This window comes from Oncorhynchus tshawytscha, linkage group LG28 (assembly GCF_018296145.1).
Source record: "Oncorhynchus tshawytscha isolate Ot180627B linkage group LG28, Otsh_v2.0, whole genome shotgun sequence".
Taxonomy (NCBI): Eukaryota; Metazoa; Chordata; class Actinopteri; order Salmoniformes; family Salmonidae; genus Oncorhynchus; species Oncorhynchus tshawytscha.
The window spans coordinates 43,292,332-43,313,268 of record NC_056456.1 but is presented as its reverse complement, the minus strand read 5'-3'; the positions used below and the strand labels follow the sequence as shown (position 1 = coordinate 43,313,268).

Below are 20,937 nucleotides of genomic sequence, written 5' to 3'. Positions count from 1 at the left end.
TGTGGTCTAACAATGGATCCCCTGCTTCCTTTCCTAATGTGGTCTAATTAAGCAATAATGCCAGAGGGGGTGGGGTATATACCACAGCCAAGGACTGTTCAAAAGCATGACGCATCGTGGAGTGCCTGAACACAGCCCTTAGCCATGGTATATTGGCCATATACCACAAACCCCCGAGGTGCCTTATTGCCATTATAAACTGGTTACCAACATAATTAGAGCAGTAAAAAGATATGTTTTGTCATACCCGTGGTATACAGTCTGATATACCACGGATGTCAGCCAATCAGCAATCAGGGCTCAAACCCTCAAGTTTATAATGTGGCCTAACAATGGATTCCCTGCTTCCTTTCCTGGAATCAATGGTGAGTTTGGCCTGCCACCAAATCAGAACACAGTACATGAAGTAGGCCTATCAAAGTCAAGTGGCTTGAATGGAAATGAAGCCAGACTGATAAGAGGGAAGCACTCATCAAGGTGGTGATCATGAATACTAGTTATATTCTAGAACCTAGACATTCTAGAACACAGACATTCTAGAACATAAACATTCTATCATGTAAATTCTGTAACACAGTTCCAGAACACCTAACAACACAATGATGACTGATGAATTGTATTTCAACCAGATACTTATATACTTCCTTCTGACTGTATCGTTACTCAAGGAAACAGCTGCCGTGCGCTACTACAAACAGATAAAGTGAGCCAGATTAGCCGGGCCGGCACACCTTGGCCTGGCTGAAATGTTACACTGTTTGGAAGGTGTCCACTTTCAAAAGAAACAGAGAGAATACACACCAACCCTCGTCTTAACAACCGTCCGAAGGGCTCAGCCAGCACTCTGGCCTCACTGTGGAGGAACACTGGGGCTTCAATGGCACCCTATTCCCTATGTAGTGCACTACTTTAGACCAGGGCTATGGCTGGCTGTGTCTGAAATTTTAGCGATGGGACTCTGGTGAAAGTAGTGCACTGTATAAAGAATAGGGATACGGCCTGGACAAAAGTAGTGCACTTTATAGGGAATAGGGTGCGGCCTGGACAAAAGAAGTGCACTATATAGGGAAATCGTACTTAAGCTAATTGATTGAACCCAAATTAGCCATTTCAGTTCATAGGATTCTTATAATATGTATAAACTAATGTACACAACATCAGATTGGGAAGAAACCTATTAACAATGATTAAGATGTGAGGAATCCAAATAAAATCATCAAATGACACATCAAGCCCACCCCACCACCCAGTATACAGTATCAGTCCACACCACAACCCAGTATACAGGATCGGTCCACCCCACCACCCCACCAACCAGTATACAGTATCAGTCCACACCACCACCCAGTACACAGTATCAGTCCACACCACCACCCAGTATACAGTATCAGTCCACCCCACCATCCCACCAACCAGTATACAGTATCAGTCCACCCCACCACCCAGTATACAGTATCAGTCCACCCCACCACCCAGTATACAGTATCAGTCCACACCACCCAGTATACAGTATCAGTCCACACCACCACCCAGTATACAGTATCATTCCACCCCACCACCACCCCACCAACCAGTAGACAGTATCAGTCCACCCCACCAACCAGTATACAGTATCAGTCCACCCCACCACCCAGTATACAGTATCAGTCCAAACCACCACCCAGTATACAGTATCAGTCCACCCCACCACCCAGTATATAGTATCAGTCCACCCCACCACCCAGTATACAGTATCAGTCCACACCACCACCCCACCAACCAGTATACAGTATCAGTCCACCCCACCACCCAGTATACAGTATCAGTCCACACCACCACCCCACCAACCAGTATACAGTATCAGCCCACCCCACCAACCAGTATACAGTATCAGTCCACCCCACCACCCAGTATACAGTATCAGTCCACCCCACCAACCAGTATACAGTATCAGTCCACCCCACCAATCAGTATACAGTATCAGTCCACCCCACCAACCAGTATACAGTATCAGTCCACCCCACCAACCAGTATACAGTATCAGACCACCCCACCACCCAGTATACAGTATCAGTCCACCCCACCACCCAGTATACAGTATCAGTCCACCCCACCAACCAGTATACAGTATCAGTCCACCCCACCAACCAGTATACAGTATCAGACCACCCCACCACCCAGTATACAGTATCAGTCCACCCCACCACCCAGTATACAGTATCAGTCCACCCCACCAACCAGTATACAGTATCAGTCCACCCCAACAACCAGTATACAGTATCAGTCCACACCACCACCCCACCAACCAGTATACAGTATCAGTCCACCCCACCAACCAGTATACAGTATCAGTCCACCCCACCAACCAGTATACAGTATCAGTCCACCCCACCACCCAGTATACAGTATCAGTCCACCCCACCAACCAGTATACAGTATCAGTCCACCCTAACAACCAGTATACAGTATCAGTCCACACCACCACCCCACCAACCAGTATACAGTATCAGTCCACCCCACCAACCAGTATACAGTATCAGTCCACCCCACCAACCAGTATACAGTATCAGTCCACCCCACCACCCAGTATACAGTATCAGTCCACCCCACCAACCAGTATACAGTATCAGTCCACCCCAACAACTAGTATACAGTATCAGTCCACACCACCACCCCACCAACCAGTATACAGTATCAGTCCACCCCACCACCCAGTATACAGTATCAGTCCACCCCACCAACCAGTATACACTATCAGTCCACCCCACCAACCAGTATACAGTATCAGTCCACCCCACCAACCAGTATACAGTATCAGTCCACCCCACCAACCAGTATCAGTCCACCCCACCAACCAGTATACAGTATCAGTCCACCCCACCAACCAGTATACAGTATCAGTCCACCCCACCAACCAGTATACAGTATCAGTCCACCCCACCAACCAGTATCAGTTCACCCCACCAACCAGTATCAGTCCACCCCACCAACCAGTATACAGTATCAGTCCACCCCACCACCCAGTATACAGTATCAGTCCACCCCACCACCCCACCAACCAGTATACAGTATCAGTCCACCCCACCACCCAGTATACAGTATCAGTCCACTCCACCAACCAGTATACACTATCAGTCCACCCCACCAACCAGTATACACTATCAGTCCACCACACCAACCAGTATACAGTATCAGTCCACCCCACCAACCAGTATACAGTATCAGTCCACCCCACCAACCAGTATACACTATCAGTCCACCCCACCAACCAGTATACAGTATCAGTCCACCCCACCAACCAGTATACAGTATCAGTCCACCCCACCAACCAGTATCAGTTCACCCCACCAACCAGTATCAGTCCACCCCACAACCAGTATACAGTATCAGTCCACCCCACCACCCAGTATACAGTATCAGTCCACCCCACCACCCCACCAACCAGTATACAGTGTCAGTCCACCCCACCACCCAGTATACAGTATCAGTCCACTCCACCAACCAGTATACACTATCAGTCCACTCCACCAACCAGTATACACTATCAGTCCACTCCACCAACCAGTATACAGTATCAGTCCACCCCACCAACCAGTATACAGTATCAGTCCACCCCACCAACCAGTATACAGTATCAGTCCACAACACCAATCAGTATACCGTATCAGTCCACCCCACCAACCAGTATACAGTATCAGTCCACCCCACCAACCAGTATACAGTATCAGTCCACCCCACCAACCAGTATACAGTATCAGTCCACCACACCAACCAGTATACAGTATCAGTCCACACCACCAACCAGTATACAGTATCAGTCCACATCACCACCCCAACAACCAGTATACAGTATCAGTCCACACCACCACCCCTGACCACTAGATGGTGCTGTTCTTGATATTACCATGTTCTGACCACTAGATGGTGCTGTTCTTGATATTACCATGTTCTGACCACTAGATGGTGCGGTTCTTGATATTACCATGTTCTGACCACTAGATGGTGCTGTTCTTGATATTACCATGTTCTGACCACTAGATGGTGCTGTTCCAGATATTACCAGGTTCTGACCACTAGATGGTTCCTGATATTACCAGGTTCTGACCACTAGATGGTGCTGTTCCAGATATTACCAGGTTCTGACCACTAGATGGTTCCTGATATTACCAGGTTCTGACCACTAGATGGTTCCTGATATTACCAGGTTCTGACCACTAGATGGTTCCTGATGTTACTATAAACTGGTCGTTGGGGTAGGCTTGGTGTGGGGTTTGGGGGGTCCGTGGGTGGCTTTTGACCATTAATTTGGATTTCTCACATCTGAATCCTTGTTTGTTAGGAGGTTTGGACATTGGGTGCTATATATTTTTTTTAATATTATATGAATCCTATAAAATTCAAATGGACAATTTGGGTGCAATCAATTAGCTCAATTTGTCAGACTTCCAAATTGTCTTTCAACTAAATAATGTTGCAGGAATTGTTAGCTTATCTGTTTTTAACTACAGAAACTATTGTAGAGAAATCTGAGATGGTGTGTGTCATGGCTTGCTGAAATGACATGGAAATTATGGTTGTGTGGTATCCAGATGTTCATATCGTCCCACTGCTCTCACCACTGTACTTATGGTAGTCCCGGCTTAGTACACAAGGGGCACCACCCCCCCAAAAAAAAAAAAATCCATTGATCATCCTTGAGATGATTCTACAACTTGATTGGAGTCCACCTGTGGTAAATTCAATTGATTGGACATGATTTGGAAAGGTACACACCTGTCTATATAAGGTCCCACAGTTGACAGTGCATGTCAGGGCAAAAACCAAGCCATGAGGTTGAAGGAGTTGTCCGTTGAGCGCCGAGATAGGATTGTGTCGAGACAGATCTGGGGAAGAGTACCAAAACATTTCTGCGGCATTGAAGGTCCCCAAGAACACAGTGGCCTCCGTAATTCTTAACTGCCTTGTTCAGGGGCAGAACAAAAGATTTTTACCTTGTCAGCTCGGGGATTCGATCCAGCAACCTTTGGGGCAAAAGTAGTGTACTACAGTATGGGGAATAGGGTGGGGTTAGTGTGTTGTTTGACTGTGCTCCTATCCACAGAGCAAGCCTCCTATTCCTGAGAAGTTAAAGAAGCCCATGTTTGCTGTTCCGCCCACAACCCGGGAATGACCATTCTATCAGCAGCGGTCTCTCTGACTGGCGTTCTATCAGCAGACGTCTCTCTGACTGGCCATCTATCAGCAGCCGTCTCTCTGACTGGCGTTCTATCAGCAGACGTCTCTGACTAATGTGGAGCTACCTTTCTCTCTACTGTTCTGGGTGTAGCCAGCCTGCTTTTCTCTCTACTGTTCTGGGTGTAGCCAGCCTGCTTTTCTCTCTACTGTTCTGGGTGTAGCCAGCCTGCTAGCCAGCCTTTCTCTCTACTGTTCTGGGCGTAGCCAGCCTGCTTTTCTCTCTACTGTTCTGGGCGTAGCCAGCCTGCTTTTCTCTCTACTGTTCTGGGCGTAGCCAGCCTGCTTTTCTCTCTACTGTTCTGGGCGTAGCCAGCCTGCTTTTCTCTCTACTGTTCTGGGCGTAGCCAGCCTGCTGTTCTTTCTCTCTACTGTTCTGGGCGTAGCCAGCCTGCTTTTCTCTCTACTGTTCTGGGCGTAGCCAGCCTGCTTTTCTCTCTACTGTTCTGGGCGTAGCCAGCCTGCTTTTCTCTCTACTGTTCTGGGCGTAGCCAGCCTGCTTTTTCTCTCTACTGTTCTGGGCGTAGCCAGCCTGCTTTTCTCTCTACTGTTCTGGGCGTAGCCAGCCTGCTTTTCTCTCTACTGTTCTGGGCGTAGCCAGCCTGCTTTTCTCTCTACTGTTCTGGGCGTAGCCAGCCTGCTTTTCTCTCTAGCCAGCCTGCTTTTCTCTCTACTGTTCTGGGCGTAGCCAGCCTGCTTTTCTCTCTACTGTTCTGGGCGTAGCCAGCCTGCTTTTCTCTCTACTGTTCTGGGCGTAGCCAGCCTGCTTTTCTCTCTACTGTTCTGGGCGTAGCCAGCCTGCTTTTCTCTCTACTGTTCTGGGCGTAGCCAGCCTGCTTTTCTCTCTACTGTTCTGGGCGTAGCCAGCCTGCTTTTCTCTCTACTGTTCTGGGCGTAGCCTGCTTTTTCTCTCTACTGTTCCTGCCTTTTCTCTCTACTGTTCTGGGCGTAGCCAGCCTGCTTTTCTCTCTACTGTTCTCTAGCCAGCCTGTTCTGGGCGTAGCCAGCCTGCTACTGTTCTTTCTCTCTACTGTTCTGGGCGTAGCCAGCCTGCTTTTCTCTCTACTGTTCTGGGCGTAGCCAGCCTGCTTTTCTCTCTACTGTTCTGGGCGTAGCCAGCCTGCTTTTCTCTCTACTGTTCTGGGCGTAGCCAGCCTGCTTTTTCTCTCTACTGCTTTTCTCTCTACTGTTCTGGGCGTAGCCAGCCTGCTGCTTTTCTCTCTACTGTTCTGGGCGTAGCCAGCCTGCTTTTCTCTCTACTGTTCTGGGCGTAGCCAGCCTGCTTTTCTCTCTACTGTTCTGGGCGTAGCTGTTCTGGGCCTGCCTGCTTTTCTCTCTACTGTTCTGGGCGTAGCCAGCCTGCTTTTCTCTCTACTGTTCTGGGCGTAGCCAGCCTGCTTTTCTCTCTACTGTTCTGCGTAGCCAGCCTGCTTTTCTCTCTACTGTTCTGGGCGTAGCCAGCCTGCTTTTCTCTCTACTGTTCTGGGCGTAGCCAGCCTGCTTTTTCTCTCTCTACTGTTCTGGGCGTAGCCAGCCTGCTTTTCTCTCTACTGTTCTGGGCGTAGCCAGCCTGCTTTTCTCTCTACTGTTCTGGGCGTAGCCAGCCTGCTTTTCTCTCTACTGTTCTGGGCGTAGCCAGCCTGCTTTTCTCTCTACTGTTCTGGGTGTAGCCAGCCTGCTTTTCTCTCTACTGTTCTGGGTGTAGCCAGCCTGCTTTTCTCTCTACTGTTCTGGGTGTAGCCAGCCTGCTTTTCTCTCTACTGTTCTGGGCGTAGCCAGCCTGCTTTTCTCTCTACTGTTCTGGGCGTAGCCAGCCTGCTTTTCTCTCTACTGTTCTGGGCGTAGCCAGCCTGCTTTTCTCTCTACTGTTCTGGGCGTAGCCAGCCAGCCTGCTTTTCTCTCTACTGTTCTGGGCGTAGCCAGCCTGCTTTCTCTCTACTGTTCTGGGTGTAGCCAGCCTGCTTTTCTCTCTACTGTTCTGGGTGTAGCCAGCCTGCTTTTCTCTCTACTGTTCTGGGCGTAGCCAGCCTGCTTTTCTCTCTACTGTTCTGGGTGTAGCCAGCCTGCTTTTCTCTCTACTGTTCTGGGTGTAGCCAGCCTGCTTTTCTCTCTACTGTTCTGGGTGTAGCCAGCCTGCTTTTCTCTCTACTGTTCTGGGTGTAAAATGCAAGATTAACTTTAAGCAAAACATTAGGAAATGTAGCTGGCTACATTCTTTCCATGACAGACAGTAGAAATATGACGGCCATACATCATTTTGCAAAAAAAAGACCTTGATTTTTCATTGTATTTACTTGTGTGGCTGCCAGCCAAATAGCGTCACACTTCTGCTATCTGATGAACAGGAAGCTTTTTTATGTTGAATGTGTTGCACTAATGTGTTTTCTGTGGAGGAAAACTATAGTTGTACGTCCCTGATCCCTCTATTGAAGCAAAATACCACTGACTTTCGATTTAAACACGACCCCTGTCAACACACAGCTGGACTCCCCTGTTCCCACTTCCTCCCGTCGTGCTATTTACAAACAAACACGTGACAGGAACCACTGTCCTGGGGAACTATGATACTTTTCATAATGTAAGAGGTGAAATGAAGAACGGATTCTGCTTCATCTCCTAACATACTGCACAAGTTGACTATAGGTATTTACTTAAAAAAGTATCAATTCTACAAATAATTTCTTGATAAAAATAAAATAGTTTAAAATGGTAGAGAAAAACCATCCCGTGGTTATTCCCAAATACCCCGGATTACAGTATATACGGAACACCAGCGGCCTAATGGAAGACCTGGAGTCTATCAAGGAGAGGAACTCAACTGGGCTCTCTGCTTAAATGTAGTTTAGGGCCGTATGTATCAAGCATCTCAGAGTAGGAGTGCTGGTCTACGATCAGTTTTGCCATTTTTATCAACATAGAGACATAGTCCTCCACTACTATGTTAAAATTGATTGGGCAATAAATAACTTATTCGTTAATAAGTCTATCAACTAGTTATAAACCCTTAACAACCCCCTTAAGTGTGTTGTCCCATGCTTTAGTACTGTAATGAATAGCCTGTGATCCTTCCTATTTGCCTCCACATAGATTACCAGAGTTGAGTAAAACAGGGTTCTGCACAGATTACCAGAGTTGAGTAAAACAGGGTTCTCCACAGATTACCAGTGTTGAGTAAAACAGGGTTCTCCACATAGATTACCAGTGTTGAGTAAAACAGGGTTCTCCACATAGATTACCAGTGTTGAGTAAAACAGGGTTCTGCACATAGATTACCAGTGTTGAGTAAAACAAGGTTCTCCACATAGATTACCAGTGTTGAGTAAAACAGGGTTCTGCACAGATTACCAGTGTTGAGTAAAACAGGGTTCTGCACAGATTACCAGTGTTGAGTAAAACAGGGTTCTGCACAGATTACCAGTGTTGAGTAAAACAGGGTTCTGCACAGATTACCAGTGTTGAGTAAAACAGGGTTCTCCACATAGATTACCAGTGTTGAGTAAAACAGGGTTCTGCTAGTGATCTGAAATGAAAAGTCATTATCATAACTGAAAAGACGTCTCCAGTTAAGTCTTGTATTCTACGACTTCATGTTGATGTCTTTGATAAAAGCCACTGGCTTCTCTGAGTGGAAACTTTGGCCCTCTAGTAATGAAAACCACAGCCCCCCCCATCTGAACAGTTACAGTCCAACCCCCCATCTGAGCAGTTACAGTCCAACCCCCCATCTGAGCAGTTACAGTCCACCCCCCATCTGAGCAGTTACAGTCCACCCCCCCCCATCTGAGCAGTTACAGTCCACCCCCCATCATCTGAGCAGTTACAGTCCACCCCCCATCTGAGCAGTTACAGTCCACCCCCCCATCTGAACAGTTACAGTCCACCCCCATCTGAACAGTTACAGTCCAACCCCCCATCTGAGCAGTTACAGTCCAACCCCCCCTCATCTGAACAGTTACAGTCCACCCCCCTCATCTGAACAGTTACAGTCCAACCCCCGCATCTGAACAGTTCAGCCGTTTCAGAGAGAGAGAGAGAAAGAGGAATAAGGTGGACACCCAGTGATTTATAACGTCCTGATGAAGCCATCTTTCCCACACCACTGACACTGAGTAAAATACTGGATGGACATATAAAAGGCCCCTATGTATAAAGACTAGGGTGGATGGTTGGCCCCTATGTATAAAGACTAGGGTGGATGGTTGGCCCCTATGTATAAAGACTAGGGTGGATGGTTGGCCCCTATGTATAAAGACTAGGGTGGATGGTTGGCCCCTATGTATAAAGACTAGGGTGGAGGGTTGGCCCCTATGTATAAAGACTAGGGTGGATGGTTGGCCCCTATGTATAAAGACTAGGGTGGATGGTTGGCCCCTATGTATAAAGACTAGGGTGGATGGTTGGCCCCTATGTATAAAGACTAGGGTGGATGGTTGGCCCCTATGTATAAAGACTAGGGTGGATGGTTGGCCCCTATGTATAAAGACTAGGGTGGATGGTTGGCCCCTATGTATAAATACTAGGGTGGAGGGTTGGCCCCTATGTATAAAGACTAGGGTAGTGTGGATGGTTGGCCCCTATGTATAAAGAGTAGGGTAGTGTGGATGGTTGGCCCCTATGTATAAATACTAGGGTAGTGTGGATGGTTGGCCCCTATGTATAAAGAGTAGGGTAGTGTGGATGGTTGGCCCCTATGTATAAATACTAGGGTAGTGTGGATGGTTGGCCCCTATGTACAGTGGGGCAAAAAAGTATTTAGTCAGCCACCAATTGTGCAAGATCTCCCACTTAAAAAGATGAGAGGCCTGTAAAGTTCATCATAGGTACACTTCAACTATGACAGACAAAATGAGAAGAAAAAAAACCAGAAAATCACATTGTATTTAATTTTTAATGAATTTATTTGCAAATTATGGTGGAAAATAAGTATTTGGTCAATAACAAAAGTTTCTCAATACTTTGTTTTATACCCTTTGTTGGCAATGACTGAGGTCAAATGTTTTCTGTAAGTCTTCACAAGGTTTTCACACACTGTTGCTGGTATTTTGGCCCATTCCTCCATGCAGATCTCCTCTAGGGCAGTGATGTTTTGGGGCTGTTGCTGGGCAACACGGACTTTCAACTCCCTCCAAAGATTTTCTATGGGGTTGAGATCTGGAGACTGGCTAGGCCACTCCAGGACCTTGGACTGCTCCTTACGAAGCCACTCCTTTGTTGCCCGAGCGGTGAGTTTGGGATCATTGTCATGCTGAAAGACCCAGCCACGTTTCATCTTCAATGCCCTTGCTGATGGAAGGAGGTTTTCACTCAAAATCTCATGATACATGGCCCCATTCATTCTTTCCTTTACAACGATCAGTCGTCCTGGTCCCTTTGCAGAAAAACAGCCCCAAAGCATGATGTTTTGGCCTGGACATGTACTGGCTTAAGCAGGGGGACACGTCTGGCACTGCAGGATTTGAGTCCCTGGCGGCGTAGTGTTACTGATAGTAGGCTTTGTTACTTTGTTCCCAGCTCTCTGCAGGTCATTCACTAGGTCCCCCTGTGTGGTTCTGGGATTTTTGCTCACCGTTCTTGTGATCATTTTGACCCCGCGGGGTGAGATCTTGCGTGGAGCCCCAGATCGAGGGAGATTATCAGTGGTCTTGTATGTCTTCCATTTCCTAATAATTGCTCCCACAGTTGATTTCTTCAAACCAAGCTGCTTACCAATTGCAGATTCAGTCTTCCCAGCCTGGTGCAGGTCTACAATTTTGTTTCTGGTGTCCTTTGACAGCTCTTTGGTCTTGGCCATAGTGGAGTTTGGAGTGTGACTGTTTGAGGTTGTGGACAGGTGTCTTTTATACTGATAACAAGTTCAAACAGGTGTCATTAATACAGGTACCGAGTAGAGGACAGAGGAGCCTCTTAAAGAAGAAGTTACAGGTCTGTGAGAGCCAGAAATCTTGCTTGTTTGTAGGTGACCAAATACTTATTTTCCACCATAATTTGCAAATAAATTAATTATCCTACAATGTGATTTTCTGGATTTTTTTTCTTCTCATTTTGTCTGCCATAGTTGAAGTGTACCTATGATGAAAATTACAGGCCTCTCTCATCTTTTTACGTGGGAGAACTTGCACAATTGGTGGCTGACGAAATACTTTTTTGCACCACTGTATAAAGACTAGGGTAGTGTGGATGGTTGACCCATATGTATAAAGACTAGGGTAGTGTGGATGGATGGCCCCTATGTATAAAGAGTAGTGTGGATGGTTGGCCCCTATGTATAAAGACTAGGGTAGTGTGGATGGTTGGCCCCTATGTATAAAGACTAGGGTAGTGTGGATGGTTGGCCCCTATGTATAAAGACTAGGGTAGTGTGGATGGATGGCCCCTATGTATAAAGACTAGGGTAGTGTGGATGGATGGCCCCTATGTATAAAGACTAGGGTAGTGTGGATGGTTGGCCCCTATGTATAAAGACTAGGGTAGTGTGGATGGTTGGCCCCTATGTATAAAGACTAGGGTAGTGTGGATGGTTGGCCCCTATGTATAAAGACTAGGGTAGTGTGGATGGTTGGCCCCTTATGTATAAATACTAGGGTAGTGTGGATGGTTGGCCCCTATGTATAAAGACTAGGGTAGTGTGGATGGTTGGCCCCTAGTGTATAAAGACTAGGGTAGTGTGGATGGATGGCCCCTATGTATAAAGACTAGTGTAGTGTGGATGGTTGGCCCCTATGTATAAAGACTAGGGTAGTGTGGATGGTTGGCCCCTATGTATAAAGACTAGGGTAGTGTGGATGGTTGGCCCCTATGTATAAAGACTAGGGTAGTGTGGATGGTTGGCCCCTATGTATAAAGACTAGGGTAGTGTGGATGGATGGCCCCTATGTATAAAGACTAGGGTAGTGTGGATGGATGGCCCCTATGTATAAAGACTAGGGTAGTGTGGATGGTTGGCTACTATGTATAAAGAGTAGGGTAGTGTGGATGAATGCGCCTATGAATAAAGAGTAGGATAGTGTGGTGGATGGTTGAGAGAAACCAAAAGAATGGAATTGTTTGAATGAGGCAATATAAACCCCTATATGGATTTGAACCACTTGTCAGCAAACTGTTTAGATTTACTTTGAAAGAATCCCAGTATTCTATGATCTGATGAAGCCAATTTTCCCACAGCACTGACACACTGGGTAACACATTGACATAGAGAAGGCCACGCTGTGTAAAGGCAATGGGTGGTGCAGACATGGAGATACAATCTATAGAAAAGGCTTGTGTTACCCTGGCAATTTGACTGGTAAACTCAGGGTACATTTACAATGGCTGCCAGTCCAACCATTATGCCATTATTGACTTGAATGGAGAGACCCATTCTATTGATGATATGTATATGGATGCAGATGGCTAAGACTAGAGGAAGGAATCATTTTAAACTTCATGTGAATAAAAGCCCATTTAAAACATTTTAAAAACATGTACATCTTCTATATTTAAAGTGTTGGGCTTTAGCCACTGGTCAGCAACTGTGGCATCCATATTTTACACTTCATATTTATGCTAGTGTGTGTGTGTGTGTTATGAAACTAAGATGCGTTACAATAACAACCCGATCATCATTAGTGTTACTGTAACTGCAATCAAATATGATGTCGCGTTCACGTGCTAGTCAGAACTAAGACATTTGCGACTTGCCAAATGATTGAACGCAGCACGTGTATAACACTACAACCAGTTAGAAAAATCTAACATTTTAGAGTTTCCTAGTTCCAACTAGTAAGTGAACGCGACGTGAAACATATAGACAGGACAAGGGTAAAACTGGGCAGACGTAGAGGATGAAGTGGGCTATGATATTCAACGTCCATCTTCAGTTCAGTCAAATGACGACTGCCGGGGATACCATTTAACGTGGGAAACGGGAGTGATATAAGCACACGCAGCACTGACCTCTCTAGCGACCTGAAATGCCGCAGTTCACGACAAAATGGAGATGGTTAAATAATCTTCAAATAATGTGCCAACCTACCCAGTAATAGCAGCCGATGTGTCTGTTTGTACTCCCGTTTGAGCTCCTTTAACGCTCTGTCAATGTTCTTGCTGATTTTCTTCGCCTCCCTCTCGGCCTCCTTCTCCTCCACCAGCAGTTTGTCCCAGTTTTTCTGTTTTTGGGTGCTGGTTGTTTTCTGCAGCAGCTGTATTCGTCGACTGCGGTCCTTGCCCGTTCCCTTGCCTACTCCGCCTCCGTTCTGTATGAGCACTACATCGGTGCCCGTGTTGTCTCTACCGCGGGGCTCCCTGGGCGGGAGCTTGACTGTGTCCCCATGGCGTACTTGGCTGCTACCGTCTCGGAGCGACGAAGTCTCGCCATAACCCCCTGTGTCCTCTTGACGAGTTCCCCCGGCTCGGCAAGGTACAGCTGGGTCTGGCGGCTGATCCGAGTCCGAGGTAGCGTTTGAAATAGACCCGCTCAGGTCCCCGAAGAGCCGGGGACGCAAACTGTAGCACAGCCCCATGTTGGTGTGGCCAATATTTTTCCTCTGCAAATGTGGTATTTCATAAATTGAAATATACAAAAAAATCCACCTTCACGTACCAGGTCTAGCACGAGATCGTTACATTGGCGCTCCAATGATGTGATTAAATTCAATATTTGATCCGAAAAGGTGAATGAATTATGCTCCAACATTTGCTATATGTCATTTTGCATTTTTCACCAGTCAGCCTACGCTCCGTAGTTAGTGGATCACCTGATACCATACTGGACACTGCGGGTCCACCTTACCGTAAGTAAACCAAAAGCATAAGCAGTCGGAAAAAGTCAGCCATCCACTGTGCAATTGCACCAAATCTACTGGGCGCTTTTTTAGGGGAAAGACACAGAACGTCATATTCACTACAGTAAGGCCATTTCGAGAAAGACTGCTGGTCATGGATTTTAATTTCATACGTAAAAAGACCACACTAGTGTCTGCATGCCCAGTAGTTATCAAATGTTATTGGTCACATACACATGGTTCGCAAGATGTCATCGCGAAATGATTGCGCTTCTATAACCTCAGCAAAAAAAGAAACATCCTCTCATTGTCAACTGCGTTTATTTTCAGCAAACTTAACATGTGTAAATATTTGTATGAAGTTCCACAGACATGTGACTAACATAAATGGAGTAATATGTCCCTGAACAAAGGGGGGATCAAAATCAAAAGTAACAGTCAGTATCTGGTGTGGCCACCAGCTGCATTAAGTACTGCAGTGCATCTCCTCTGGACTGCACCAGATTTGCCAGTTCTTGCTGTGAGATGTTACCCCACTCTTCCACCAAGGCACCTGCAAGTTCCTGGACATTTCTGGGGGGACTGGCCCTAGCCCTCATCCTCCGATCCAACAGGTCCCAGACATTTCTGGGGGGAATGGCCCTAGCCCTCATCCTCCGATCCAACAGGTCCCAGACATTTCTGGGGGGACTGGCCCTAGCCCTCATCCTCCGATCCAACAGGTCCCATACATTTCTGGGGGAACTGGCCCTAGCCCTCACCCTCCGATCCAACAGGTCCCAGACATTTCTGGGGGGAATGGCCCTATCCCTCACCCTCTGATCCAACAGGTCCCAGATGTACTCAATGGGATTGAGATCCGGGCTCTTCGCTGGCCATGGCAGAACACTGACATTCCTGTCTTGCAAGAAATCACGCACAGAACAAGCAGTATGGCTGGTGGCATTGTCATACTGGTGGGTCATGTCAGGATGAGCCTGCAGGAAGGGTACCACATGAGGGAGGAGGATGTCTTCCCTGTAACGCACAGTGTTGAGATTGCCTGCAATGACAACAAGCTCAGTCCGATGACGCTGTGACACACCGCCCCAGACCATGATGGACCCTCCACCTTCAAATCGATCCCGCTCCAGTGTACAGGCCTCGGTGTAATGCTCATTCCTTCAACGATAAACGTGAATCCAACCATCACCCCTGGTGAGACAAAACCGCAACTTGTCAGTGAAGAACACTTTTTGCCAGTCCTGTCTGGTCCATCGATGGTGGGTTTGTGACCATAGGTGACGTTGTTGCCTGTGATGTATGGTGAGGACCTACCTTACAACAGGCCTACAAGCTCTCAGTCCAGCCTCTCTCAGCCTATTACGGACAGTCTGAGCACTGATGGAGGGATTGTGCGTTCCTGGTGTAACTCGGGCAGTTGTTGTTGCCATCCTGTACCTGTCCCGCAGGTGTGATGTTCGAATGTACCGATCCTGTGCAGGTGTTGCTACACGTGGTCTGCCAGTGCGAGGACGATCAGCTGTCCATCCTGTCTCCCTGTAGTGCTGTCTTCGGCGTCTCACAGTACGGACATTGCAATTTATTGCCCTGGCCACATCTGCAGTCCTCATGCCTCCTTACAGCATGCCTGAAGCACATTAACGCAGATGAGCAGGGACCTTATGCATCTTTCTTTTGGTGCTTTCCAGAGTCAATAGAAAGGCCTCTTTAGTGTCCTAAGTTTTCATAACTGACCTTAATTGCCTACAGTCTGTAAGCTGTTAGTGTCTTAACGACCGTTCCACAGGTGCATGTTCATTAATTGTTTATGATTCATTGAACAAGCATGGGAAACAGTGTTTAAACCCTTTACAATGAAGATCTGTGAAGTTATTTGGATTTTTACAAATTATCTTTGAAAAACAGGGTCCTGAAAAAGGGACATTACTTAGATTTGTGTGTATTAGGTATTTGTTGTGGAATTGTTAGATATTGCTGCACAGTCAGAACTAAACTCATCAAAAAAAGAAAAGGATGAGAATATATACATTTAATTTTATGGATGAGCAATGACAGAGTGGCATAGGCTAAGATGCAATAGATGGTATAGAATACAGTATGAGATGAGTAATGCAAGATATGTAAACATTAAAGTAGCATTATTAAAGTGACTAGTGTTCCATTTCTTAAAGTGGCTAATGATTTCAAGTCTGTATGTAGGCAGCAGCCTCTCTATGTTAGTGATGACTGTTTAACAGTCTGATGGCCTTGAGATAGAAGCTGTTTTTCAGTCTACTGGATGGTAGCGGGGTGAACAGGCAGTGGCTCGGGTGGTTGTTGTCCTTGATTATCTCTTTGGCCTTCCTGTGACATCGGGTGGTGTAGGTGTCCTGGAGGGCAGGTAGTTTTCCCCCTGGTGATGCGTTGTGCAGACCTCACTAGCCTCTAGAGAGCCCTGCAGTTGTGGGCAGGGCAGTTGCCATACCAGGTGGTGATGCTCTCAATTGTGCGTCTCAATGTTTGTGAGGGTTTTAGGTGACAAGCCAAATTTCTTCAGCCTCCTGAGGTCCTTCTTCACCACACTATCTGTGTGGGTGGACCATTTTCTGCATGCCAGTAGTTGTGATGCTGTCTATAGTTATAGGCCTAGGCATTGTGAAAGGCATGTTGTTGCTGATGGTCTTGTGTGTCTGTTATGTCACCCTGTAGCCTTCTACTGTATAGTTCGCCATGCTGACTATCCCACGGCTGCCACCAGTGTAGCAGTTGGGGGGAAAATCTTCTGGGCCTGGGTGGTACTTGAACTAGAGGCCTGGTGGTTACAGTCAAGTGTGTAGCCTATCACCTGTGGGAAAACAGAAAGGAAAGCGCTGCTGCTCACGCTTAGGTCTTCGTCAGGGATCCAGGGGCAGTACCCAGTGACATCACTTCCACCCTTAGGTCTTTGTCAGGGATCCAGGGGCAGTACCCAGTGACATCACTTCCACCCTTAGGTCTTCGTCAGGGATCCAGGGGCAGTACCCAGTGACATCACTTCCACCCTTAGGTCTTTGTCAGGGATCCAGGGGCAGTACCCAGTGACATCACTTCCACCCTTAGGTCTTTGTCAGGGATCCAGGGGCAGTACTCAGTGACATCACTTCCTAAAACAGGAGATTAAAAAAAAATGTGTCACAGTTCCACAATATTACAATTCAATGTATCAAACATATATGATCATACACAGGGAATGTTATCAATATTTACAGTAATATACATACACATACAATATTCAATTAGGATTTGTTTTTATTTTTTTAAACACAATTTGGACATATTGAAACTATGAAAACGGTTTTGAGTCAAACTCCTCGTTAAGGCCAAGAGGAGACAGTGTGTTGAGCCTGTGGGTCCAGAAAGATTCCCTTTGCATGACATCTTGACCATTTCTATTCCAATGTATCTCAGAGAACTAATAGGATGTCCAGCTGGTACAGAATGAGCAGCAACCTGATGTTTTGTCTCACCTGTCCCTATGTTGCTGTGGTGCTCACTGATCCGGATCTTAAGGCTCCTACGGGGTTTTCCCTTCGTAAGACAGACCACTAGGACATTTTAACATGTAAATAACATTGGTGGACATGCAGGTAATTAGGCCCTTTGATCTTAAATCTTTGTCCTGTGGGGGGTTGTGGGTAAATTATAGTTACATTTGTACATGAAGCTGCATTGAGGACGTTGGCCACATTTGTAATTATCCTCCGGAACTTTGTCCACTAAAGTTTCCCATTTCTCTGGTGGGTTAAATCACGATATCACAATATCACGTTTAGGGGTCTTTAAAAAAATACTTAAAAACGTTGGGGATATTTAAAAATGGGTTTCAATTGTGGGTCAGTGTCAATAATGTACCAGTGCTTCCTGATAATGTTCTAAAATGCCTTTCCTCTGTGGTGAGTATTGGGTAAAGCATAATGGGACACGTTTTGCACAGGCTTCCAACTGTGTTCCACCTTCAAAACGATCATTGGGCATGTTTTACCCAATTGTCTTTGTACCCCCTTTCCTTAAATCTTTGTGTTGAGGCCTGTGGTCTGTTCCTGATAAGAAGCATCAGATCTGCATATTCTTCTGATGAGACTGATTTGACTTATTGGGAGACTTTTAATAAGTGGACGTGGATGAAAGCCGTCTCTTCTAAGGAGGGTTTTCCTGTCCGTAGGTTTCCTATAGAGATCTGTAAGAGAGGGAGGTTTTGTCCTTAACAAACCATCACATCATGAAAACTGATTTGTGATCAGTCATAGTTAATGGTGACGTGAAGGTGTTCATTTATAGAGTTTAGATAAGCATGGAATTCCAAAAAGGTCTTCCTGGGTGCCTGTATAGATCACGGAAATGTCATCCAAATATCTCAGAATTCGGAGAAGATTAGAGAGAGAAAAGGGTTAAGGTGTGGATTCAGCACCATGTGTTTTTCATTCATTCCTAGATATAGATTAGCATAATTAGCGGCCATAGTGCTCCGCATCGCTGTCCCTTTTGGTCTGAAGGAAAAAGTCTCCTCTGAAGAGAAAATATTTGGAGGTTAGTACCAGTTTAGCCAAGTCCACAATTCATATTGGTGCTGGGAAGAGCATTAGGTGGATGTTCATTGAGGTAGAACATGAGGGCCTCTCGGCCGCCCTGATGGGGGATGTTAGTATATAGACTGGTGACATCAAAAGTACACAGAATCTAATTTTCAGGTATATGGTCCACAGATTTCAAAAGATTAATAAAATCAAGAGTGGGGACGGAGATCACCCAGGGTTTCACAAAATGGTCTACAAAAGTAGAGATATATCCTCTGTCAGAGATCCGGACCTACTCACAATGGGCCTGCCTGGTATAGGTGGTGTCATGCTCTTGTGCATTTTAGGTAGAGCGTATATGACAGGTGTTTGGGCAGTCAACTTTCATAAACTTATATTCTGTTTTTGTCATTTCCCCTTCATTGTTTTTTTGGGGACAATTTATCATGGATCGGAGACTTGAATTGATTAGTAGGGTCCTTTGGGAGTCTTTTGTAAAAATGCATCATCACTAAGTTGTTTCAGAATTGCCTTTTCATGGTCTGCTGCGTTTAGTATCACTGTTGCACCTCCTTTGTTGTCAGGTTTAGTAATGATACTGGAGTCCTTTTTCAGTTCCATAAGAGTGTTCTTCAGCTTTTTCAGCCTATCACCTGTGCCATAAAAGTCTGGGCCTCTTGAGAGAGGCAGTAGAACACTCACATGCAAGGCTTGAATGAGGTTGGGGTTAGTGTCTGGAGTTGGAGAAAAGGTTTCTGTGATATACGCAGACCTGCAATTTGTGAAGAATCTGTGCACCTGAAACGCACCCAAATTGAGAGGCAGTTTTGTACCACTAGATGGCACTAATGTATTACAAAAAAAGATGAAGGTGGGAAACATTTATTTACTTTATGTTTGCCTTGTTTAAATTTATTTTAACGATGGTAACAATGGTAACATATTCTTCCCAAACTAAGGACTGTCCTCCTGATGCTTTCTCTCTTTAAAAAATGACTTTACCCTGTCTTTGGACTACAAGTCCCATAAAGCATTGTGTTTATCATTCTGGCAGCATTCTCCAGTCTCCCTCTATAGAGCCCCACAGTGGAGATTTCATAATGCCCATAAAACCTAGCGGTCAAACAGGGAAATTGTTCCAATCGTTTTTCCACGGTTCATTTTTCACATAGGTAAATTTAGAAACCCTTCAAATAAGGGCTGTGTTTTGTGTAGACTCACCCGTTTTGATCACCATGTTAATCAGACAAGGGGACCTATCAATATATTCATCTCTATTTACTCTGACTTGAAAAGGCTAATTAGCGTCAAAGTAGATAGACATCATGCAAAACTACATATCCCTGCAAACACCTGTACGTCATCGCTAGCATCGTGAGCATCGTGAGGAAGGCGCAGCAGCGCCTCTTCAACCTCAGGAGGCTGAAGAAATTCGGCTTGTCACCAAAAGCACTCACAAACTTCTACAGATGCACAATCGAGAGCATCCTGGCGGGCTGTATCACCGCCTGGTATGGCAACTGCACCGCCCTCAACCGTAAGGCTCTCCAGAGGGTAGTGAGGTCTGCACAACGCATCACCGGGGGCAAACTACCTGCCCTCCAGGACACCTACACCACCCGATGCTACAGGAAGGCCATAAAGATCATCAAGGACATCAACCACCCGAGCCACTGCCTGTTCACCCCGCTGCCATCCAGAAGGCGAGGTCAGTACAGGTGCATCAAAGCTGGGACCGAGAGACTGAAAAACAGCTTCTATCTCAAGGCCATCAGACTGTTAAACAGCCACCACTAACATTGAGTGGCTACTGCCAACACACTGTCAATGACACTGACTCTACTCCAGCCACTTTAATCATGGGAATTGATGGGAAATGATGTAAATATATCACTAGCCACTTTAAACAATGCTACCTTATATAATGTTACTTACCCTACATTGTTCATCTCATATGCATACGTTGATACTGTACTCTATATCATCGACTGCATCCTTATGTAATACATGTATCACTTGCCACTTTAACTATGCCACTTGGTTTACATACTTATCTCATATGTATATACTGTACTCGATATCATCTACTGTATCTTGCCTATGCTGCTCTGTACCATCACTCATTCATATATCCTTATGTACATATTCTTTATCCCCTTACACTGTGTATGACAGTAGTTTTTTTTGGAATTGTTAGTTAGATTACTTGCTCGTTATTACTGCATTGTCGGAACTAGAAGCACAAGCATTTCGCTACACTCGCATTAACATCTGCTAACCATGTGTATGTGACAAATAAAATTTGATTTGATTTGATTTGATAGCTGACACCTTTGCTAATGGTATTGTGTACATTTAAAACTTGCACAGGACAGTTCATAGAATTTTACATTCAAAGAAATTTTGCCATATTCATTACTACATTTAGCTAA

At 45.8% G+C, this 20,937-nt stretch overlaps 1 protein-coding gene across 1 annotated transcript in view; it reads right to left on the bottom strand.

Moving 5' to 3' along the window:
• The window catches only part of LOC112236241 (guanine nucleotide-binding protein G(olf) subunit alpha), a 112,904-nt gene extending 98,964 nt beyond the window's left edge, over positions 1-13,940 (bottom strand). The window contains 1 exon segment of the mRNA XM_042308240.1: positions 13,223-13,940. Within this exon segment, the coding sequence (XP_042164174.1) occupies positions 13,223-13,709 (487 nt within the window). The 5' untranslated portion in view covers positions 13,710-13,940.
• Positions 13,941-20,937: the final 6,997 nt, after the last annotated feature.